The 25,176-nt window shown below is 43.3% G+C and overlaps 1 protein-coding gene across 4 annotated transcripts in view; it reads right to left on the minus strand.

The window, feature by feature from the left end:
* LOC141809285 (trinucleotide repeat-containing gene 6C protein-like) overlaps positions 1-25,176 on the minus strand; it is a 77,890-nt gene that overhangs the window by 27,371 nt on the left and 25,343 nt on the right. For 2 of the 4 annotated variants that reach the window (XM_074696253.1, XM_074696252.1), the window contains exons 4-5: positions 13,497-13,853; positions 1,445-3,925 (exon numbers count right to left, since the gene is read on the minus strand). In XM_074696253.1, the coding sequence (XP_074552354.1) occupies positions 1,445-3,925; positions 13,497-13,853 (2,838 nt within the window). Of the gene's footprint in view, positions 1-1,444; positions 3,926-5,365; positions 5,502-13,496; positions 13,854-25,176 lie in introns of those variants that run through there. The other 2 variants (XM_074696255.1, XM_074696254.1) reach the window with 2 other exon arrangements.

Consider the following 25,176-nt stretch of genomic DNA (forward strand, 5'->3'; position numbering starts at 1 on the left):
CCTAGTGAAACTAGCAAAAGCCAATTTGCATTCTACTGTGATTGCAATAGTTAAATAAAGGTATGTTACAATCAATTCATGGATCATGGTCTACAGGACAGAATTAATTATATGTTGCCAGTGTCCTTTGTCGTGTTGGTCATATTATAGAATGGTTTATTGCTTGTGTTGAGTAAAAAATGCAGACGATTAATCCTCCCCCCCCAAAAAAAAGAAAAAAAAAATGGAATAAGTAAAATTGCATGCTCATCGCAACTGCAATATTGGTCCAAGAAAACCGAAATTACACTATTTTCCAAAATCGTTATCGTCAGCCCTACAATGATTTAAAGTAATAGACCCACAGAACTTAAATCTTATTTATTTCTATTTGTTTCATTTTTGTTGAATAAATCCGAGCTTCGAATCCATCTGAGCCTATCACACACCCTGACCCCGTTTGTCCCTCGCTTTTAGAGTGTCAAGTGCCACTTGTGCAGAAACCTGGGCTTGCCTCACAGGATCATTCACACACAGAGAAGATGCCCATTTAAGATTTGGCATGGCCCGGCTCCTCTTGGCACCAGGAACACGGTGTTGTCTGTGGGCCAGTGGCAGTGCCAGTCTCAGCTTAGCTCTCTCTCCAGGGAGAGGTCAAATCATGCCGGCAGCTCTAAAAGAGTACTGCAACCAACCATCCAGTTGGAGAAAGACAGGATTTTACTGATCAAAACACTGCCAAGGGGGTCATTTTTCAATTACTTTCTATGCCTAGTTACAAATAAAACTGATTTTTCATTACACTCAAGAACAAGTGGGCCAGTTTAAGGGTCGGCTAGCAGGTCTTATTTAGCAGCAAACAGATCCAATGTGGAGCCAGTGTGCAGGGTCAAGTGAGGGACAGCAGGGGGCGTCTGACCCCTCACAGCTCTGTAAGCCTGCCCCACCTCCTCCCTTCAAACACTGACAGATGGTGGCTCCCATATAATCACACACTTCCGAGCTGTCTCAAACAGTTTGTGGTGAATCGCTGTTTTCATGAGGCACTTTGTAAACAGCATTCTTGTGCTTCCTTTGAGTACCCATGAGAGGTTGCCTGGGTTACCCTTACAGAGGGGTTCAGTGTTGTGAAATCTGAGGAGCCTCATGGAAAGACAGGGCGGTGCTGCTTAGCTCATTTGGATAGTGAATTAGACGTAAATCCAGAGAGGACAAACTAGGTCAAGTATTATCTCTAAGTGGATCAACAGAGTGGAGCTCAGCAGAGTACCGTACAACCTAACCGACTGGCTTTCATGTTTGACACCTTCGCTTTGAGCAGTGAAAGAAGCAAAGTCATGATATACTTAGGGTACAAATCTGAAAGCAAACTCCGTAAACTGAAAAGCTTAAAATAAGGCTTATTTAAAACACACCTCAACTCAACTCTCACAGTTAGACTGTAACAAAACAGGAGATGTCTTACTTTGAGCCAAAAGGGGACCCCGGGAGTGAGATGGTCCAGTCTGGTGTTGGACAACAGGATCCATGGGTCCACCAGTGGGCCCTTGGTTTTGGGAGTTTGAAGTGTGGTTCTGTAAAGGTGCAGGCGGCCCATGATAGGTGTGATTGTGTGAAGGGGGGTGGTTGTTGTTGTTGTTGTTTGGGCCTGGGGGGTTATTGCATCCGGGTGGGACTTTGGCCTGGGATATTCCTGGATTGTTCCTGTCCCACAGGTTAACCGTTTTGCTGTAGGTACCAGGGTCACCCCAAGCTGACGTCCCGTCATCTATCTCCATCTTCCGTCTTATTGAGGGTGGGGACGGCTCCTCCCAGCCTGTAGGCTCAGCTGAGGATTCCGGCTTACTGCCGGACCAGCCTCCACCCTGCTTCACTGGGCCTGAGCCACTCCAAGTGCCCATGCCCCCTCCTCCACTATTTCCACTGGGACCCCAGCTTTGGGTAGAGGGGGGGGCATTTGGACGCTGGCAGACTGGCTCACCCCAGCCTCCATTTCCTCCACTTCCAGACATCCCAGGTCCAGGAGAAGGCATTCCCCAACTTCTAGGGTTTTCCTTCGAACCACCTGCCTCACCTTCCCATCCAGGGTTTGTGGGGCTCTTCTTGCACTCTTCTGCTTCTCTCCAGTCCCCTGAATTATTGCTCCCCCCACTGCTGCCCCAGCTGTGAGATACTTTGGGCTGATCTCCCCAGCCCTGGGAGGTTGTCTTGATGTTAGGATCATCCCACCCAGTGGACTTCTCCTCTCCCCAGGACTGGTTCTTGGGTATGCTGGGGGGAGGGCCTGTTGTTGGAGGAGTTCCCCAGCCACTGCGACCACTCTGGGGCTTGATGTTGTTGGGCTGCTCTCCCCAACCAGAGCTAGCCTGGCTGGTAGCAGCTATGCCTCCACCCCAACCTGAAGCTCCCTGAGAACCGGGCACATCATTTTTGCTCCCAGGATCAGTCCTTTGTGAGGGGCCCATATTAGTTTTGGAGGGCCCTTGGGTGTCACTTGGAGAAGTCATGCCAGAGCCCCATGACTCAGAGCCTTCAGTTTTGCGTTTAGCATCCTCCATGTCCCAGGAGGTATGCTGACGAACAGGGGTTTGTCCCCAGCCAGTGTTACACAAAACCCTGGGGTCCAGATCCTGAGCAGGCAGAAGAGGAGCTGGATTATCTCTGGATGAGCGCTCTCTTTGCTGGGGATTTCCTTCCATGCTGTCACTGCTCCCCTCACTGGCACCAGCTGTGCTAACTGCTCTGCTCCAGGGGCTAGTCTGTGCATCCTGGGGAGGAGAGCTTGGGGCATCCCAGCCCCCCTGTGTCTCGTCAGTGTGCTGCTTTCCCCAGCCTCTTCCAGGCTGGTCCCCCCAGCCTCCAGAATTTCCAGCTCCACTTCCTCCCCAGCCAGAGTCCCAGCCAGGGGCCTCTTTAGATGAAGGTGCCTTAGAGTCACCACTGTTGACCCATGCTGAACTACCATCTTCTCCATTGACCTGTGGGCCCCCTGTTTGGGGTTGGCCCATGGAACCCAGGGCAACAGTTGCATTTCCCCAGCCAGGCAAGCTGCGAATAGGGCTGGGGGGTTCCTGTTTATTAGTGTGATTTGGTCCATCAGTTTTAAGGTTCTGAGGTTCCGAACTGAAAGACACATTTGTGGACGGGGAGGGGTGCGGCTCTGACGTGTCAGAGGCCATCATGCTACCCCAGGCGCTGCCAATCACAGAGGAGCTGCTGTTAGCACTGGCTCCAGTACAGGTGCTGGTCTGGGCTGGTGGGGGGCCAGGTGGATTACAGAGGTTGGGTGTAGACTGAGGAGTTGAAATGGTGTTTGCTCCCCCTGAGCTGCCTCCCCCTGTGCTACCCCCATCATGTCCCAGCATGGGCCAGGCTGAAGGGTTGGCACTGGGGTTTAGGTTCAAGTTAAAGTTGTTGGTGGAAGATGACGAAGATGGGCCCCAGCCTCTGCCGCTTCCTCCCACCCCTGGGCTATCACTTTTCCCTTCATTCCCTAATGAGGACTGAGGTGGGCAATGGGAGGGTCCAGACCCAGAGCCCCAGCTACGATTGGCTGCAACCTGGCTGGAGAGCATGCTGGTTCCACTATGACTGGCAGGGCTGGGCCCACTGTTGGCCTTGCTGCTAAGTTGGTTGGCAGGAAAGTGGCCTGTTTGGCTATTAGCCCCTGTGGCCATAATCACTGTACTACAACTACTACTAGTACTACTGCTGCTGCTGGTCAGGTGACCAGGGTCAGTGTCCAAAGGGCATTCTCCTGGAGGGGCCTGGCTCTGGCTGAGGGTAATAGAAGGCCAAGCTTCTGTGTCCTTCTGGTCTATGATCAGTTGATCCCAGCCACTGAGATTGGTGGAAGATGCAGCACTTGTGGCACTTCTGTTGGCTGGCAGGTGTCCCCAGAAGGGATTATCATACTGGGCTCCTTGGCCACTCTGTGGGGGCAGTTCTGTATGGGAAGAAAGAAACAACATGAGGTGAGGAGATAAGGGGAACGTAAGATTCAAGATAAGAAAAAAGGAGGAACCATTAACATCATCACTCCCACACGTGCTCCCTGAGGTTAAAATACCATGGCAACATGCAAGGTGCCAGCTTATGCATACATGCAGAAAACTAAATGTGACGCTTTTTCAGAAACAGATAAATACCACCCACACCCCAAAGAAAACATAGAGTAAAGGTGACAGTACAGTATAGAAATGTTCAGTTTTATCCATATTTTTACAACATACAAACTGACCACACAAGAACAACACTTTCCATGATTTAAAAAAAAGATAAATGAGAGAATATCCACAGTGTGACAGCAGAACATTTTTTTTTCCATTTGCATCAATGTAAGGTGAAGGTAGCAAAAAATCACCTGGTTCTCTTCAATGAATTTATTAAAGTAAAAAATCTTAAATATCACTAGTTTTACAGTCACTTAGAACATATTTATCATAATGTGTGTCTCATGACACATGAAAAAACATGCTTGAAAATCACACAATAAGAGTTATTCAATGGCTGAGGCCATGCTTCCTTCAACTTCTGATCCCATAAGCACTGAAGTTCTGACCTCTGCTTGACATAAAGCACACACGTCTCTATCCTGTCTCTGGAAATCTGATTTGAAACTAAACATGAGCTCTCACCCAGCTGCAAAACGTCTCTAACAACCTAAATAAATACTTGCGCCTATTTCACGTCTATCCTTGTGGATTGAGTGAAGCAGATTCCCAGGAGTTCCCATGCTCACACCTATATTGTTGACATCAAACTAACCCCAGTTGCAGATCATAATTGCTGCACTGAAGAATCCACTGCCAACATAATGCCTCGTTCCTGCTGCCCTGTGTGCTGCAGTGGTTTGTTGTTTACATGTTCCAGGACATGCATGTCCTGGCTGCATGCACGAATGCTGTCACAGCTGCATTTGGGATATTACAGCATTTGTGCACCACTCCTTTCTTTCAAGCTTAATCAAACGCTTGCTACTAAAGGAGAGAGTGAACACAGTGAGGGAGGATAGGAGGAAAGAGGGCACTGTGTTTCTGACACACAGTGCTGTCGTTCTGTAGCGTCACTCCACTGAGAAGTGCAGGACCGCCATTTTCTCAGTCCTGAACTACAGCCAAAAAGGCTCTGAGCTACTGTCTGCAGCTCCACCATAGCTGCTGTAAAAGCATGTACATCTCACTCAAAATAAAGCACACAAAGCGGAGGATCTCAACGCTGCATGCCAGTGATACACTGTCACTTTAACATCTGAAAGTGCTCACGTCTTACCCACGCAGAGTGTAAAAGCAAGCCACTAAAACAACGCAGATGAACCAAGGAGGAGAGAAAAACAGGGAGCCCAAGCAGAGGAGAGGTGGAGAGGTGAAACAGAGTGGTGAAATACCTGTGGAGAGGTGTCTCCCGACCATCCTGTAAAATGCTAGGTTTTGTGCAACGCAGCAACCATCCTTGTCTCAATATGTCTGCTCGGCTCGCCAAGCCTCTGAGGCTCGTTTCTGAAAAGCTGCCAAGAAGTTGCACAGCTCTTGCGCGGCATAAGACACCCCCCCCTCTCTCTTCCTTCCTCACCCCTCATACACAGTCCCTCCCACCAACACTGCTCTGGCTGGGTCTCTCCTCTTCTATCTATTGCCTCCCTCTGGCTTTATTTATATCGTGCTCTATTCCTATCCTGACGGAGGATATTCTCTCTCTCTGGAAAAGCACTGAAAGGAGGCGGGTTGGGGGAGGGGATGGGTGCAACGGAGAGACGGGAGTATTGATGATGGTGGCCTGCATGGAGGGGGGACTTGGTTAACAGCTGAATGATAAAGTCTGGAGACTTTTATTATGCACTCAGGAAGCATGAGCAAAAACAAAACAAAAACCTCCCCTCCCCCAAAACTGTCACTAAATATTTAGCCAAGACCTCTCTATCTGCAATTAGTGCTCCCGGCCCACAATGGAAAGCCTTCTCAATAGCAGCGAGGGATGAGGGAGAGCAACAAAAATAACCCACAACAGCATGCCGCCCCCACAGTGCTGGATTGACAGCGTTTTCACACATGCATGTCTTAATGTATACACAGTCACGTCATCAGACCACACATGATGACAAATGTTTGTTTTGGTCAAACTCTACACCTTCTAGCTGTGAATGTCTTGATTATACAGTGAGAACCAAAGGAGCCAGGCACTCAAAGCAAACTGCCACTTTAAGGGCAGTAAGGACATGACATAAAGATCAAAGTGCAAGATTAGGGGCTGGTGATCTGATTCCGAACATTGCACAGGAGTTACAGCAGAGAGGCAGAGGAGAAGCAGACTGGCTGGGAGCGCTGTGGAAGGGAAGAAAAAGGACCTCAGCCCCTGGATCAAGGCTGGTATTGTTTACAAATGATCCCAGCGCCCACGCAACAACACAATAAGTCAATGTTTGGTAGAGAACAGAGTCCCTTTATTGTGCAGTCCGCTCTCCTCTGCAAGGAACCAACATGCAGTGAGGTCATGCCATGCTTACTGCATGGCCACTCGCACTGCTGTGTGTTACACAGACACACTGTATTGCACTGTGTTGATGCAGATACACCAACAAACAGAATAACCACTCGACTTCCTGAGCTCATATGGGCATCCCTCACGTAAAGAGGGATGAAAAACCAAGACAGTGAGGACAAAAATTAAGGACAGAGATGGATTTAGAGAGGTGGATGGAGGAAGTTACCCATGAGGACTGTATTGGCCTCAGCTGGACTGATCCTGGCTTAATGAAGTCCCAGAGGGGCAGAGAAACTGGATGGTACAGAGCGAGCTGACAACACTTCCTGCCACTCAGATGAACAACCTCTCTAACAGATAAACAGACATGAACGCATGTGGCTCAGGAATGTGCTACCTCCATGTTCAACAATAATGATCAATACACTTTAAGTAGAAGCATGAGTAGAAGTTAGCCAAACAGAAATGGTGAAAATGAGATATAATGTTAATGTATGTTTGTGAATTATGTTAAATAAGTGAACAATCATCCCCATAAACCATTAGTTTCCTTTTTACTAAGCTAGAAAAAAGCTTCTTGCATTTACATCAGTGGGTCCTGTTTACAGTAGGGATGGGTACCCAATTAGGTACTTTTATAGGTACCGACCGAATTCAGTCAAAAGTATCGGGTATCGATTCATGTAACATCAAAAGGCACCATGTTTAGGTACCTAAACACATCCTTGTGACTGTGAGGCAGTGAACACAGCATTGCAAGATTATATACTGAAGAATAAGTATGTCAAATTGAAAAAAATCTATACTTTATTATTAAACAAATTGATATTTTTTACCACATAAAAGGTACCGAAAATTGGTACCGTTGAGTACCGGTACTGATTGCCAGGTACTGGGCATCGGTACCGTATTGTTTCAAATGTGAAAGGTATCCATCCCTAGTTTACAGGGGCAGACATACCGAACAACCGTGTTTGTCTTTGGCAGATTTTGGAGGACAGAAAGAGCAAAATGCGGTTTTCAATACGAGCCTGACCACTGGTCCTGAAATCTACCTGGAAGTCAGGCAGAGAAGAAGAGAGGGGGGTGGTTGTTGTTATTACAGTAGGAGAAGAAGACGGCCATAGTTGTCGAAGAATCATAATAATGATAATTAGTATTGAGAAGAATTATTATTATGGAGAGTACTTTCTGATGGAGAATCTCAAACATGCATCACATGAGTGTAAATCAACAGATTTAGGTCCAAAAAGATCAGGAAGGAATGAAGAGACCAGTGACCAGTGCAATTTTACTCTGAAAGGTTTATCAGACAAGTAGCTCTTTGTGCCACTCATTTGCCGTGAGGTAGCTCTGCCTCAAAAAGGTTGGTGACCCCTGGTGTAGAGTTTCCAAGCTGGGAGTCATCAATGAAAAAGTTGGGTTGAAGGACAATGCTGAGGTTGGCTGTTTTCTGCTCCACAGGTAAAGGTGACACGTACCGTTGGAGAACGATTCCGTAGCAACCGTCATTGGTTGTAAAGGTCATTGTTTATTGTTTATGGTACAGTCTGACAAACGTTAGCATTTCTTTGAGAGTTTTCTTTCCTCTCTGACAGTCAGAGGTGGATTGGTGCTTCATTGTTGAAGGCTAGCTCTGTCAAACAGAACATGAGCTATCAGAGGGTGATGTGGCTGTCATGGAGTTTTCTGCCTGTTGTTTCTCCAGCTATGAGACATGTCCGTCAGCATCAACACCCATCAACATCTTCAGGATACTCTTTGATCTACAAAAGCTGAGAGTCACTAAGTGATGGGATGTTTTAGGAACAGATAGGCTCACTGTGAAATCTGAATGCTAAATGTCGCAAAAATCCTCGTTTCCACACTGCATCTTTAATATTTAAAAAAAGAAAAACAGCTTTTTAGAAGCTGCATGCACAGCAGGCAAAACACTTTGTGCTGCTGTTCAATGCTGTTACTTTATGGGAGAAAAAGTATGTGAAATATGCATTTAACAGGCCAACATTTAGTAATGTTCAGTGCTAGGGTTTAACCCCTTCATTGCTTTGCCGTTAACACATTATTATATTGACATTATCACAAGGGAAAAGAGAAACAGACGAGAAATTCAGTCTCCTAAAAGTACTTTTTTAAGAGAGCTGTACGTCATGTTTGCCTTTGAGTATCCTCTTTCTCCTCCCCCCTCCAAAGGATAAACAAGGTCAAAGGCTTTCTCCAGCATGCCAGTCTTAAAATAGCCCGCTCCCTCACGCCTCCTCTACATGAAAGGGCCTTGGGATAGGGGTTGCTGGCCAAGCAAACGACAACATGGGGAGAGGGCTGCTATAACAGGAAGATTGACGGACTCACATATAGTGCGTACGCTTGATTTATCCTGGGGCCAACGAGTGCATGTGTAAGCTGGTTGGTTGCTATAGCGAAGTTGGACGAGTTGAACGCACATGCATCAGAAGACAATAAATATGCAGAGAGGGTGAGAGAAGAGCAGGATCACAGAAACAGAAAGAAAAAAAAAGGAAGAGAGTGCTAAACATTTGTGGTTAACAGTGAGCTGATGTTTAATCACATAACAAGACGTCCCAGCCCTCTCTGAGGGGGATTCCCAGGGCTCTCTTACAGCATCATCAGCAGACTTACAAAGCACATCAAGTCTAGCATGTAGACACACTCTCTGTTCCCCACCAGGCAAGATATTAGCACATTAGCAGCATGCTTTTCTCACTCCACAAAGTCTGTTTAACTCTGCAAAGTTTCTGTTGATGCTGTTGTGCAGAGAAAGTACAATTCCTACTGAGGATCAAATCTTTGTTATTAGTTTGTTAAATGTAATAAAGGGCTGTAAAAAATGAAATAGCAGTTATAAACTATAAGCTTTGAGTTACAGGGAAGCTAATAGTCATCTTAACTCCACTGCCTGCATTATTGCCACACAAAGACTAATAAATGTGCAAAATTGGAGTAAAGAGGCGCATATGGGCTTATGTTTGAATTAAGTCTGAACTCTTGCTGTGAACCTTGACCATTAAAACTCAGCAGAAGGTGCAGCTGCCAATCTTAACCACTGAATAAAACTTTGTGTAAAGTTGAGCAGGGGTGCATCCAGCTCAGACGACAGAGAAAAGAAAGTTTGTTTATGTGCAGCAGCACAAATACATTCAGACACACGGACCATGTTTATCAGCAATTCTTTTCTTCAGAGCGGACATGTGACCGGGTAATGAAAGACGGGGTGGGGCGAGGGGGAGTCAGCGGATGGAGAGAGGAGGGAGCGAGAGGAGGGAATGAAAGCAGCTAGTGTGCCTTTACTGTTAGCTTTCGGTGGGAAACGAAAGAAGGGAAAGAGACAATCAGCAGATGAGGATGTGGGGATGGAGTGACTGAAGTGAACCCGTAGAAAAGCCTGTGAGGTTTTTGTTCATGTGCAAAAACCTAGAGGACTCATTTCTGTCTTTGAGCTGGGAAGGTCCTCCTGTTTGTCCATCCTAATGTAATCAGTGGGTTCAAAGACACACAGAGAGCAAAAGCAGAGCAGAGCAGGCCTGCCAGAGAGGGGTGGAGACAAGTAGCAGCTTTTACCGTAAGCCATGAGTCACTTCAGCCCACAGCACTGGACCTCTGCCATGCTCGAGCTCTCCTTCTTTTTTCCTCTCACTCAGTCTCTCTATCAGGTCAGGCCTACTAAGGAGCCTGGCCAACTAGCCCACTCCTCATAGCTCCTCCTCCAAAAACAGGAAATACTGAAGAGCTGGTCAGCCACGCTCAATGAGGAGGAAGTAAAAGGAAGACGATGAGAGGGAGAAAGTGAAGAGGATTGGATAACTGTTTAATCACCACAGAGATAAAATCGCATCCAAACAGCATCGAAGGGGCTGAGGTTTCATTACGCAGCATTCATAACCAAAACAAGACTTCAACATCATCTCCACACGGCAGATGATGTTTCATTAAAGATCAAACCGAGAAAAACACAACAACCGACTTAGTGGGACGCGCAGAGCCCTCAGGTAAGAAAATACACAAACACAGAGAGATAGCCAACTGTGTTTACTCTCCATCCTCTCCCTCTGTATTCCTCTATCCCCACTTCTAATCCCCTGCCAGGCGGAGGCAGGGGGAAAACAAACAACCCTCAGCAACACCTGTGACGCCTATACACTGCTCTACAGGTACACCACACAACGCTGCTACAGTCACAGTGCGATACAGGAAAAAAATACACACTGAAAATGTCACTAAGGTATGCAAGTTTATGCAAAGCGTAAAGAAGCAAAGCACATGTTAGACAAACAGCTCTCAGGAGGAGGAGGAGGAGGAGGAGAAGTAGGTATGAATAAAGATGCAAACACTACATGTAAAAATAACTGAGACATATTCTGATTCCACTTCATCAGGGAGTGTTTTTTTGACATTATGTTTTAATGTTGCTGTTTGAAGCTGGGTGCACACTGAGCGGATTAAGTCTGATTTTGGCTCTGAACTAATTTTAGGACCAGTTGAGTTCCCACCAGATGGTTTGTTGTTGTTTGAAGTGCAGTTTGAGGGAGGGAAAATTTAAGTCTGGGACAATCTGCTGATTTCTGACGTGACAAGAAATGATTGTGGCCTGTCCATTTGTCTGATCCATCTATTTTATTATTCATATTAAACCTGTACCAAACTGGAGAGAGGTGGTCTTGATATACTGTAATAGAAATGTATGTTTTGAGGCTTAATTAAGAGGTGATGCTGTAATTTTTTTTGTACGTCATAGGGGTGTAATGCTACATGTATCCGTGCCGAACTGCTCCACAAGGCCGTTCAGTTGGGTACAGTGCTGTATTCGAACGAGTACAGTAAGTTTACGTTAGCCGCTGCACATGGCTCTTTAATATTCATGCTAGTACTCGTCTATGATTGGCTGAGCAGGGAAGATGTTTTAATATTCATGAGGAAAGTGGTCCGTGATTCTGCTTTGCAATCATGTGCATATCATGTGGACGTGACATCTCACGGTGAGCCAATCAGAAGATGAATATCAAAGAGCTTCCGTAGCCACAGGAGCTTGTGTCTGAATTGTGCATCATGGGTGCTGCCAACGACCAACCAGAGCTTGAAGAGCCCCCCCCCTCGCTGTATAATGGCAAGTTTTTGGTTTAATAAACATTTAAACAAGCAAATGGTTTTGCATTGTTCCACGACCCTAAAAGCAAGGTACGTACCGAACCGTGATTTTTGTGTAGCGTTACACCCCTAGTGCGTCAACAATGCTTTCTCGTATTGTTTCATTGAGCTTTATTTGAAGTGGTCCTTGCAGTATAACTTTACACTCCACAAGAGAAAATATGCCACTTCTTTTTTTATTGGTTTATTTTAGTCAATGCTCCAGGTAAAAATACAAAGTCACTTTTAGAGCTGCAAACAACTATTTTTTCAATGATTAATCTAGCGATTAGATTATCAATTAATAAAAAAAATTTACAATTATAATTTTAAAATTATTCAGAGAATAAACTTTCATTTAACGATTATTTAACATTACTAGATCAATGTAACTATTCATACAATATAAATGTCACTCTTGCTTATCATGAAAGAAACTCTTGACCACATTCTAGCTACAGCTGCAAATAATGATAATTTTTGAAGTTGACTAATCTATCAGTTATTTTTTGTTCAAACCTAATTTGGACTCTGTTTTTCCTCAGTGACTTTGGTGATGCACGTTGATATCATTTTACCTTCTTTTTAACATCAAATAATTAAACACATGACTCAGCAAATGACATACAAAATAATATGACCGAAAATAGTGTTTTACTAACAAGAATTAATGATGGTGGTCCAACTGATTGTTTAAAACAGACATTAATTCATTAACCGTTGTTTATGTAAAATATGAATTGGTCAGTAACTGAATATAAAAAAATTGGGGTATTAATCATTTAGAATCCACAGTTCCTTTTCTACATGAAAGCTTTACAGTAAAATCAGTTTTTATACATTTTTGTTTCAATTCAAACACTGTCATTAAAGAATGTTTACAGTATTTCCAAAGAAATATATTTAAACATCACTTTATAAGTAAGTAAGTACTCTATATTTAGAGGTTTAAGTATTTTTTCTACAGCACCTCATATCTGTAACCAACATCTGTTGAATGTGCTTTCCAAGTTTTCATTGCATTTACGCTAAGTTAAGTACTCGCCTCTGATTGGTCAGCTCTGTGTCATGTGAGCAGGTAGGGAGAGAAGTTGTTGTTAGCAGTACTGCAAGACCATAGGCAACTTTATGTTTGTTCTCTAAGGCAAAATTATTTTTTAGGGCTTGCTTTGCTTCCTCTTTGATTCCCCCTGATCTCCCCCAGCTCTTCACAACACGAAAGCAACAATTCATACTCAAGTTGCAGTTTCTCTTCTCTATATACATGCACTCACTCACTTTGCTAAGTGTTGCTGGTTAGACCAGTGCAATGTGAGCTTTAATTAGCTCCATCGGACAAATGACCTTACTGTAGTGTGAGTCTTTACACTGGTTTGTAACCCATTACTGAAAAATTGTTTACAACGGAAAACAAAGAAGACATGAGTGAATATTTATTTCTCTAAATCACGTTATCAGGTGCTAAACCCCAGGCTCAGGCTGTCCAAGCTGGAGTTGAAGAGCCTCCACCATCGCCCAGTGCTGTTGGAGCTGCAGAGATACTTCCTCATCAATATTATCATGTATAAATTTAGCGATCTTTTTTCCATTCAAGTATCCAATAACACAGCACCTCATGCAGTGAACTGAGGTAACAGCTGAGCACTTTCCACCTGGTATTTCATGTCACTGTATGACAACAATGAAATTAATCAAATGATACGTCATCACTTAAAATTTGCATCGATTAATTTTTTAGAGTCAACATAATTGATCCTGTTGACAAAGTAGTGCAGCCCTAGTCACTTTCATGGATGCATCTGAAGAGATAAATTTCAAAGCAACAAGTAAATCACACAGAAGGTTCCTGTCATTCATGTTTACTGCACTGTCGTCAGGGGTAGTGATTGTCTGACCTGTAGGCAGGCTGGCTGTGGAGGAATAAGAGCAGGAGATAGAGGAGTTTATGGCTACTCCCGCTGCAGCAGGTTCAGCGGTGTTGGGACGCCCTGCGATGGTAATAGGCAGGGTCCCCTGGGGAAGAGGCTGGCCCCTCTTCAACAGCTGCTTGTGCTCCTGCTGGCGAAAGCGTGGGGGAACCTCTCTAGGCGGGTAGCGCTGCTGGAGCGTAGTCTGGGGCTGCTGTGCTGTCTGCAGTTGAACTCCGGTGGGGGCGCGCTTGCCATTGCCACTGCTTGGGGGTACAGCTGGGGCAGAGCTGGGGTTGACTGGGGGGAGAGGAGGGGTGGGGTCCGGCTTGGCAGAGTCTGGCACTGTGGGGATGAAGGGGTGGTGGGGAACAGGCAACAAGAGAGATGCAGGGAGGGAAAGAAGAGTTAGCAGAGCTGATTTCAGTGCCAAAACGATCCCTGAGTGATTAGTTGATCGTTAGATTGCTTTTGTCACCATATTCCTGGGAACACAAAGACTACTGTTCCTTTCTGCTCTGACACAAACCAGTGTTTTCTTACACAGACTTTACTCAGGCTCTGAAACTGCATTTTTCTTTTTTTTAATGTTTCCAAAAGCACTAGCAAGCCCCCATCAATAAATTAGCAGACAATCTGACCTAGCTTTGTACCCAGTCTTCTGACCTGTCTTAACACATGCTGCAGAAGAAAACAGAGGAAGCAAAGGAGGTCCCTTGGCCCAACCTCTTCTGTTCAACAAAGACCTTTATCTAATCCAGTTTAAAGCTTGTGAGTGGGACTGAAGTTGATCATTTTAAATATTTTGATTTTTAAACAGGTGAAAAAGAAGATCCAAAATGTGTGCTGAGTCACTCAGTATGTTAACATGCCCGGGTGCAGTCTGGCTACGGTCATAGCCTGATCGTAAAGCCACAGAATCTATTCTTGTCAGGGTTTACATGCAGAAAAGAGAATCAGACTTCTGACTGAGAACGTCTCACTCCGTTTCTATGGGCTGCGCTTTTGATAAGTGAAGCTTTGTATGCATCAGACAAGTTTCAGTTCATCCGAAGAAAAAGCATCATTCTAGGGCTGGGCGATAAGGCATTTTATCCATATCTCGATATTTTTAGGTCATGTCAGGATGTAAGATGTATATCTCTATATTTTAACCAGAATGACAACACTTGATATGTGTATTCATATTTATTATGATTATTCATATCAATTTTGTATCCATTATGTATCTATTCATATTCATTATGTATCATATTAATTATGTATCCAAATTTAGGTCTATTGCAGAGGTCGCCAACCTGTAGATCACGATCAACCGATTGATCTTTGAAGCTTGCCCGATAGATCTTGAAGATAATAGAAAAATGAATCACTCCTCATGCGTAATGGAGTTCCACCCTAAAGAAAGCACAATAGAGACAAATGCAGACCATGGCTGGAAAAGTTGCATGAGGGAATCAAATCTGCGCTTACTATGATCATTTACCAGTGTTTACAGACACGCTATCATCAACCTCTGCGTTTTCTATGCTGTAATGATTTGTCATATCCCGAGTACACAGTACTCTAGTATTCCGTGAGTCATGGAGAAAACTTCCGTTCTTCGCTATGTCCAGATTTATAAGATTTAGCAGCATAAGTTCCTTCTGTCACTCTGCGTGGGTTATATTTAATTTAACCTTCATCTTAATCAGTTTGTGGATACTGTAATGATGAGTGCTGCGCTCCAGCACTTGCGTGTATTTCGCATCAGCTGGTCACACTCATACAGGAAACCTTTCTGCTCCCTTTGGATCAGAAGTTTTAGTTTGTCCATCTTTCCTCTCATTCTTCAAAAATCAACAGATGAGTTTTCATCAAGCTTTTGGTGATCAGCCTGTCAGCTTTCATGAAACTTTTTAACTGTTTCAACAACTTAACATGAAAACATGTCAAAAATAGTATCAGGTTTCTCTGTTTTTTTTTTAATCTTGCTGGCCCTTTTGGCACTCTGCTCAGAAGCACACGCTACTGTTTCACCAAAATAGGAGCAAACTTGCAGACCACGCAAAGAAATGTACTGCTAAATAATACGCAAAATGAACTTAATCGTATTTCCATATAATTAAAATATTGATACACTGCCCAGCCCTACATCATTCTAACAACAATGGCTGAGATGGATGTGGCTGTAACACCCCATGTTTTATGTCAGTATGTGCCGTGGTGTGTGTTTCTTGTGTTGGAGCCATAGACTGGCTTGTGTACTTCCTCTTTAGACTGAACGTTGAGGCGTACCGGGACCTGCCAAGTCTCACCGAATCCAACCGTAGTCCTAAAGCAATCCCACAACCTGAGGCCCCATAATCATGACAAGGTTTCAACTGAAAACGCTAAAACGCAGTGAAAAAGATATGCATTTACACAGAAACGCTGAGGGCCTGAAACGCTGTAGTAAGCAGGCCAGGCCTGTAGTTGGCGCTATAACTGTCTTTTCCAGAAGCAGTTTTTGGTCTCCATAGAAGTGGAGTTGGGCCGATCATCTGGTGTATTGGTGAATGGTATGAGCAGAAGTGGAGCAACAGATGCACATTTTGTTGAAAGACAGTCAGCAGATTCAGTATATTGGGCAGCACAAGCACAACACGGTAGTCCATGGCAAACCTAACAAGGGTACTGTTGTAGTGTTGGATGGGCTTGCGCAAAGCACAGTTGCCAACCCTCCCAATTTTCCCGGGAGAGTCACGAATTTCAGTGCCCCTCCTGAAAATCTCCCGGGCCCTCAATTCTCATGAATTTCTCCCGATTTCCACCTGGACAACAATATTACTACACCATCCTTCTGACTGGGCGCCTTTCCTGGCCGGACATTAATAATGGTTACACCTTGGCTCGAAGTCAAGCGCGGCAAACAGAACAGAAGAAAAAGAAGAAGCAGAAGAAGAAATGAGTAAGAAGAGAAAGTACTCGTGTAAAAATGCCTTTTTTGTTTGTATTTTTATTTATTGAGCATACATTGCATAGATTAACCACCAATATATGCAATGTATGCATTTCTTTGGTTTTATTTATTTATTTAATTAAGACATACTTTTATTTACCATCTTTTGCATGGGTACTGTGGACAGCTATTAAATTTGCTAGGTGACTTTACTTTGTTACTGTGGACTGTTATTTTCTTTGTCCAATAAATGAACTATGTGAAATTCAAGTATTTCACTCTTCTTGTTTTGTTTGAATATGCGCGCCCCCCCCCCACCCCACCCCAACCCCAACCCCCTTGAAAATCTCCCTAATTCAGAGGTCTCAAGGTTGGCAAGTATGGCACAAAGCTAAGTGTGGCGTGGTGTCAGCGTTTGCACTGGAAACACCGGCTTACTGTTTACACGGTAACGGTGTCAATTGAGCCATGCTTTGTCCAATTTTGATTCGACAAAGCCGTCTCCATGCATTCTAATAGCCCGATCTCGCCCTGAATAAGCTCATGGTCTGATTTCTGAAGCTGCATGTGAATGTACTGACTGAACGAGAGACTGTATGAGAGAGAGACTGAAGGAGAGGATCAAAGTTGTTTAATAGAGGTGATATCCTTTCAAATATTTTAGCAGACTCAGATATGTTGCTCTGTGGGAAACGCTGCATACACAGAACAAGCAGCGATCTTTCCTGGACGGCTCCTGTGGCCAAGCATTTCCTGCACTGCATCTTTTTTTAATCCCTGGTTACTTTTGGAGGAGAACCTTCATGTTGAATTCAGAAAAGGCAAGTGTCTATAAATGCACATGATCGGCCTTCCTCCTGCCCGCCTGAAGCTTGATTGTCCGCAGCAGTCAGTCTGAACACATGGCTGTTCTTTTAAAGAGCTGAAGGGCTGTAGTAATCTCAAAGTGGCTCTGATATAAACCTTCAGCCTCCAGGGATGGCCAAGACACAGATTAGAGGTGATGAGAAGGTCAAGTCACAGATAATGGACTTAGATGTGCCTGCTGCATTACTGTGGTCTCCAGCAGGACAGCGCTGTAAATACTCCTCCGTCCTGTCAGCAGACAACACTTATGGTTTTTGGCAGATTGTGTCCCCTGAAATGAACAGGTCTCAGTGCTGTTAGTTAGTAGCTGCTTGTGCAGCCACCTATGGCAACACAGCGAGAGTGGGCTCACACACACCTGGCTGTCTCCTGTTGTTTGTGGCAGACTGGAAGTACTGTTAGACAGTTTCTGAGCTGCAATATTAGTTTTTGAGGGCCACTAGGGGGCAGCAGAAACACTCGGCAAATACAGGTCTGACATGTCACCTTTTCAGTATAAATTGAAGCAAACTGGAGCTATGATAAACTGAAGTCATTTAGTTAGAGAGATATTTCTTCCCATGGAAAAATTGTAACATTTGAAAACAATGTAATTTACATTTTAGTTCAGTATTTATTTTTTTTTTTTTGGCTAAAAGGGAGACTTATTTTTTTAGCTGTGAAAGAATATTAAGGATTTAGGATATTTAGCATAACTCAAAGTCTATAACTCTTAATTTCTCTGTGAAGATAAGCCAAAACAGTAAAGTTAGCAAAGTTATACATGTTGTGTCCAATAAAAAGTTGTCTTAAAGGGGACATGTCATGCTTGTTTCTCCTTTTCACTATGCCAGACTAGGATGCCTGTAAAGCATTTCTGCCCTCTAGGCTATTCTGAAGATCTCGTTGGAACGCTGTTATGAGAATGACCTCCAGTAACCTCACAATGTCACAGCCCTTTGTGCTCTGATTGGTCAGTTCTATCAGAGGGGCGGAGGGGGTAGAGCCAGGGGGCGGTTTTTGCAGCATGGCAGAATTTACAAAATCGCCATATTGGATGGGGCAGACCGAGCGAGTTTGCTGTTGGCCAAAACTTCACCGTAAGGCATTGATAGCACTAATAAAATGGCAGAGTGTAGGATATGTCCTTTTGTATTGGACCCCGAGTCAGACCCGGACGGTTCTGCAGCTCAGGAGGAAGAAAATCCACCTCGACACAGATCATCTCAGGATGCTTCAGTGTGGTGAGTCAAACCGGTACTGTAACATGTATAGTTTATATGTTTATACTCCGCTCTTGGTGGGTGTATCCCTCGGTGGCGGTTGTGTGACTAACTGACATCACAGAGGAGGAGCTGCTTTATCAGATTGCTCCAATAAAAAGAAAGGATCCTCGTGTCGTCACGAAGGTCGAAATCTCGCAGCCAACTGGCAACGACCTATTTTCAGAGGCATCAAATCTCGTTCTAGGATATCAGAGAAATTCAATATCTCATTTTTTGAAAATTCAGGGGGTGTAAGGTCTTGTTTTCAAATTTGTTATATTATATGTAAGTATTACATCAGGTATCAGCATGATATGTCCCCTTTAAACAAAGATAAACAAGATCTGATCGATGTTCATTTCCAAAACACACACCTTGTTGAAATGTCATGTCTTCACGACAGTGTGAGTGCACTCCTTGACAAAGGATGGTGCTGCAGTCTAATTAAAACAGATTCTCCTCACGTCTCAGCATCTTCAAAGAGAAAGATCTTGCTTCTTACTTTTAAACGTTGACAAGTGTAGTGTCCTCAAAGGAAGTGTGTGTTTATGCCCCAAGATTTGAGTTTTCCCGGGAATGCCCAACCTGACGATTGATACTGAGAAACAGTGTTTATAAAGAATAGATATTGGCACTGATAATCTCATTTTATATTGTGGATTTTTAACAGGCAATCATAAAAGGGAGACTATTTCAAGATCAGTTATAAATTCCACACAGGGCCTTTAATCAAATTTAGAAAAAAAAACTCAAAAAGAAGTTCAAATTTAGATCTGAGAACAGCGAACCAAAAAACTCCTCCCCTGGAAAAGCCATGGTCCAAGCTATAAGGTGTTAGATGTTGAGCGGGCTAATGTGCTGCAGCTGAATGTGGAAATGCAGGGTTAAAGGTCACCACTGAGTCAAACAGGATGATCAGCTCGAGGTCACTGAGCCGCTGCTGGCTGAGATGCATTATAGGACACGTAGCACTGGGGATAATCGCCTCAGTACATTTCATTACATAATAGAATAAGCTGGTAAACTAGAATGTAAACAGGATGCAAAAAAAAAAAACGTGTTCAGAGCATTCACGCACTGAACGAGCACAACATCAGCTGATCAGACATTAAGTCCACACAGTCAGCCAACATAGTTTTAGTCTCTCGTAATAAAAGAGGAAAAAACTGAGGCAAAGAAAAATTTCAGCCATAAGGAAAAGAAAATCTTTGTGTGGTCTAAATGAGTTATAAAGAGCTGTGCAATACCACTGGCTGCCATCCTGAGCGCGTGCAGTGAAGCAATGAATAACTCGCACACATGCAGCCAGCCCGACACACACATAAAACAAAGGGTTATGTAATGCTGAGGCCCACACGGAGGGGAGAGGACAGGATATGTCAGGGCATATACATCCACACAGGCTGCCGACACACACACAGACACCCCGAACAACCAGCCTCTCCTCCTCGTATTCTTCCTGTGTATGTTTATGTCTTACATGCGCGTGTGTGTGTGTCGGGATTCCTATGTTATTTTTACCTCCACTACCCTTTTGACCACCAACTGCATATTTGGATCCAGTTTCAGCCTTTCTGTCTGTGTGTCTCCCTCTCCCTGCAGCCTTGGAGCTCAGGGAGGAAGCTGGAGGGCTTGAGTTCGCCTCTCATCGGATTTCTCTACATCTGCTTCCATTTCCTCTCCATCCCTGTGTTTCATTCCTCCCCACCTTCCTGTGATCTCTTCTCCCTTTCTCCTTTATTTGCTGTGATCTACCATTATCCTCTCATCATTATTGCAGCATTAAGGGGGCAGATGGATGCAACAATTCCGAGCCAGCTCTCCCCGCTGATTTTCGGAGGTGATTTCCACTGAAAACAGAGGACTTTGTGGTTGTGATACATCGTATAATGTGATTAATTGAGGCCATCGTCGTACACTTTGGAATCTCTGATGTGTGACGTAGATTCTTATGAAGGATGAGGGAAGGGGAGCGGTGGCTCGCTGCTCTGTCCGACAATCAGAAGAGAGAGAAAGGAGGAAGCCAGATAGAGCAGAGAGGGTAAGTGATAAAGTGAATAGTGGGTGTGTGTGTGTGTGTGTAAGACAGTCTCCTCCCCCTCACGCGCTACTGTGAGCTTGAGTCGCTCTACATGAAACCAGCTCAGATCCAAATCCACTTACAATTAGAGCCGTATTTGACTGTAGTACGCCAAAGGAACGACACGAGCCCTGCGTGTTTGGACTGATGGACCAGAAAGACTGATGCATCAAAGTGAAACACCCTGTCATTTGCAATTAGGTTTGTGTTGGAAATCAGAGACTGAATCTGGCTTAGGAAGGAGATCAGGAGATGAAAACTATCAAACCAACCTCTGGCATCAACAAGGTGTGGGTTACAAGAAATGCTTTGCAGAGAAAAGTGAGCAGCACTAAAAGAGATCACAGCCACTAGCTCTGACAGCCTATTTGCAAAAACACAGTCCTCAGCTGTGTGGAAGCACAGGAGAATTCCCACTTCATCAAAGATGCACATCAAAATGTGGCCTCAGGGATGTGTGCACTTCATGGAGGGGAAGACATCCTTTTTACACTTGAAAGGGGTCTTAATTTTCAGAGAGAAGAGATGATAGCATGCTCACCTCACAGTTTAAGACCTGGTTGTCTGGAAAGATATCAGAGAGCTGAAGGTAGGTGGAAGAAAAGGAGGGGGCAGAGGGTTTGATGCTTCCTCTGTGGCCACATGACCATGACGATGAAAGATTTCTCTGTGGGAGAAACACGTCCACCATTACCTAATGTAAGAGTATAATATGGCGTTTTAATGTCGTGTAAGTTTTTTTTGTTTTTTTGTGACATAAACAGAGATATATGGAACTGTTAATTCACACATATCCACCATTATCTAATATAAGAGTATTGTACGGCGTTTTAACGTCATGTAAGCTCCAACTTTGTGAAACGATATATGCATTATGCAACTGTTTACATGTTTACAGTTTGAAAACTTGATATTTGAATATTTATTTTCATTGTATTCTTAAAATACAGTTTGCACTAGTTTGTTTGCACAAATTTGCCTTATTGCCTTATTTATCATAGTGTGTTTACAGTTTGACTTTTTAAAAAATTCATTATTGTGTTTAAAATTTGACTTTTTTATTTATCATTGCGTGTTTGCAATTTGACTTTTTTATACTTACTGTTTTTAAAGTTTGACTTATTTATTTGAGGTGTTTACAGTTTGACTTTTTTATTTATTATTGTGTTTACAGCTTGTTCCTATTTATCATTGGTTTAAACTACAGTTCTTATGTTTTATAATAAAAATTCCTTGTTTTAATTTAAGAGTGTTCTGTCTCTGTCTTGAATCATATGGGTATTATAATTTGTATTTATATTAGGGATGGGTACCGAATTAGGTACTTTTATGGGTACCAACCGAATTCTGTCAAAAGTACCGGGTACCGATTCACGTAAAATCCAAAGGTACCATCTTTAGGTACCTAAATGCATCTTTGTGACTGTGAGGCAGTGGAAGAGAAGGTGATTGTCCATGCTGGACATGATTACAACATTTCAAGGTTACATATTGAAGAATAAATATGTAAAATTGAAAAAATGTAATACTTTATTATTAAACAAATTAATATTTTTTACCACAAAAACTCAAAAACATACCGAAAAGTGGTACCGTTGAGTACCAGTACCGATTGCCAGGTATCGGGCATCGGTACCGTATTGTTTCAAATGTGAAAGGTACCCATCCCTAATTTATATACAGTATATATCCTGTGTATATCAATGAATTTCTTATATATATCACCCCATATATCGATATTGGTCGATATATCAGACATCGGCCGATACTTCGGATATCAGCTTTTTTTTGCCCCCAGTGTCGGTATCAGCATCGGCCCCAAAAATCCCATATCGGTCAGGCTCTAGCAAATAAATGTCTTTCGTTTTTTGCTGGAAGCGGTAATGTTTAGCAGAATGTAGTTTAACAGCAGACACTGGCACTGCTTCAAATGTGAGAGTGAGTTAATTTGTTGCAAGAGCAACAGCTGCAGCTTTTAACACTGCTATCAGTTCAGTTCTTCCTACACATCCTATAAAAGCAACCAACTGACTGCTTCCCATTCATCTGAGTGGATCCACGTTCTGTTGGGGTTCTGGATGGAAAAGTTATCTTTGTTAGCACTCATAAGCTTTCCACAGCTGAGCCTTTAATCAGCCAGCCTACACGGAGGTTGTACCAACTACCTGGAGAACGTATTGTTCCTATAAACAGTGCTATCTGCTGCTCTATGGACAGCAGAGTGCATGCTTTTCCTCTGACAGGCGGCCCTGCTGGCTTTATATGTAGCTACTTCTTATCCATCAGACAACCTAACGGACATGTGACTGGATTGAAAGAACAGAAGCACAGTTAAAGATTAAAAAAAAAAAGTCAGATTGGGGATTACAAGAATTCCAACAAAGGGATCAAAGTGTTATACTTCAGTCACAACATTAAACAACAGCAGCATGCAACATTTTAGAATCTGATGAATAATTTAATATCTTATTTCATTGTAAATTACGCCATAGAAGTTTTTTAGATTAATATTTTAATTCCACCAGAAAAATACTGCAATCAGCTGAAATTCCCGTCTTATGTTATTGTTTACACAGCCAAACTTTAAAGGGACTGTACTATCTGGAAAAGACAGCGATAAAGACTCCATTTCCAATGAGAACTTGCACCCACTGTCATGAGGATATGGCTCTTGTATGTGAGTTTTGAAATAAACCAACGGAGAGTAGATCTTCATTTTCACTTCTTTTCAGCTGGCTTCCATTGACGTCTATTGAAGCCAGTTCTATTACAAGCACTGACTGCGTTTATAGAAGTAAATTATGTTTTTCAGCAGAGTGAGGCCGTGTCTGGTGGAGCTTGTCAATCAACATCAGGCTAGTAAACTGCTGTAGGTGACAGCAGTGCTCTCTTTGGTTGAGAGATTAGCATGGATATGACAGATGCATGGCGAGACGTTGCAAGTCTTCAAAGTTCAGGCAGTCCACACTCAAACAGAGTGTGGGTCATGGTAGTTTGAAGAGAAAGAGTGTTTGGATTGTGAGAAATGATGAGAGAGATCATAAAAGGACAGATCACAGGATGGAGTGCAATCTAAAAAAGTGTGTTTCCTCTGATTTTTGGATCAAAAACAGGAAGAGAGAGACGAAAGAGGAGAGTCCACTCTTCTTAGGTAGTTTCAGTTTTTACAAGTCATAGAAAACAATATTCTGTGGGGCTTGAAAGATGGTTCAAGATGCTCTGAAAATGGCTGGTAGTCAATGAGTTAATGAACACAAATTTTCTAAGTTCAACTTGCAGGTTAGGGGATGCAAAGCGATCAGGTAAAGTATTCATTAATATTCGTGTAGCGCTGTTGTTTGAAACGTGAAACAATCAAACTTTATAAACTCAGTTTGTACCGTAGTTTAGTAGCCGACTATATTTAGCTCTACTTACAGCCCTGTGCTCTGAGACGAGTCCTTAACTTGTCACGTTGGCAAATCCTTGTTATCAATCCTAGTGTTTACAACCTCATCAAGCAGAGCTAAAGTAACTCACCAAGCAGAGCTAACGTAACCTCACTTTTTATTTTAGTGAATTTTAATGAAAGACTCTCAAGTTTGAACAGACCACTGCAGGATAACTGCAGCATGTGGTTTGGAATCAATGTTAGCACAAACAGCATTGTCAAAAACTGTGTTTTAGCCTTTAGCTCGTGTTTTAGCCTTTAGCTCGTGTTCTAGTTTTTAGCTCATGCTCGACTAGCTTTCTTCTGCTCTTCTGTCCTTTTTTTTTTGGCTGGTCCAGCTCCAGCATCTACCATCACTCCAAAACTAATCTCAGAAATAGTTTTCAGTCAAGAATAACTCAGATCTCACTGCTAAACTGTCTCGGCCAGCGTGTTGTTGTCATAGGGACCCGGGTCGTAAATCAATCTTGTCTGATCCAATCAGGAAAGTGAAAAAATATCATTTAGAAATAACCTACTTTGACACTGATAATCTCATTTTAATGACCAGGCATATATCTAACACAGCCTCTGTGAGGAAAGCAGTCTGCTACGAGCACAACATTTCTCAACACAGACTTTACAAAGTTTAAAAACCAAAGAATCTGTATTTTTCTCTAACATGCATGAATCCATCTGTAAACAAGAATTTAGTCTTTATCTACAGTGTGTATTTCCAGCTTCATCAGGATGCTCACCTGTGTGACGTTAATGAAACAGAACTACACAAAGAAAAATAAAGAAGCTAAAATCGTATGAAATTTCTCTTAAAGAGGTGGCAGTAATATCAGTGAATCAAGAGAGAGGAGGGGAGGCACGTCTTCAGGGTTCTCCATGTCTTTCCTCCTGTGGGCTTTAAAATGTGAGCCGTGAGTCTCACATGAGAGGAGATTAAAAGGCTTAATTAGAAGTGAATAAATATGACACTGTAGTTAAGGGAAAACCCTCCCTCGCTCTGCACATTTAACACAGACAAAATGTTATTTAAAAGGCACTTAATGTCTGAAAGCACAGGGTGAAGTACACCGCCATGTAGGTCAGGGCATTTATTTAGCTGTAACTAGGTTTGTAAATGGTGTAACATAATC

Source organism: Halichoeres trimaculatus, unplaced genomic scaffold, assembly GCF_033239565.1.
Source record: "Halichoeres trimaculatus isolate MK-OKI-2021-1 unplaced genomic scaffold, fHalTri1.1 fHalTri1_scaffold_20, whole genome shotgun sequence".
NCBI lineage: Eukaryota > Metazoa > Chordata > Actinopteri > Labriformes > Labridae > Halichoeres > Halichoeres trimaculatus.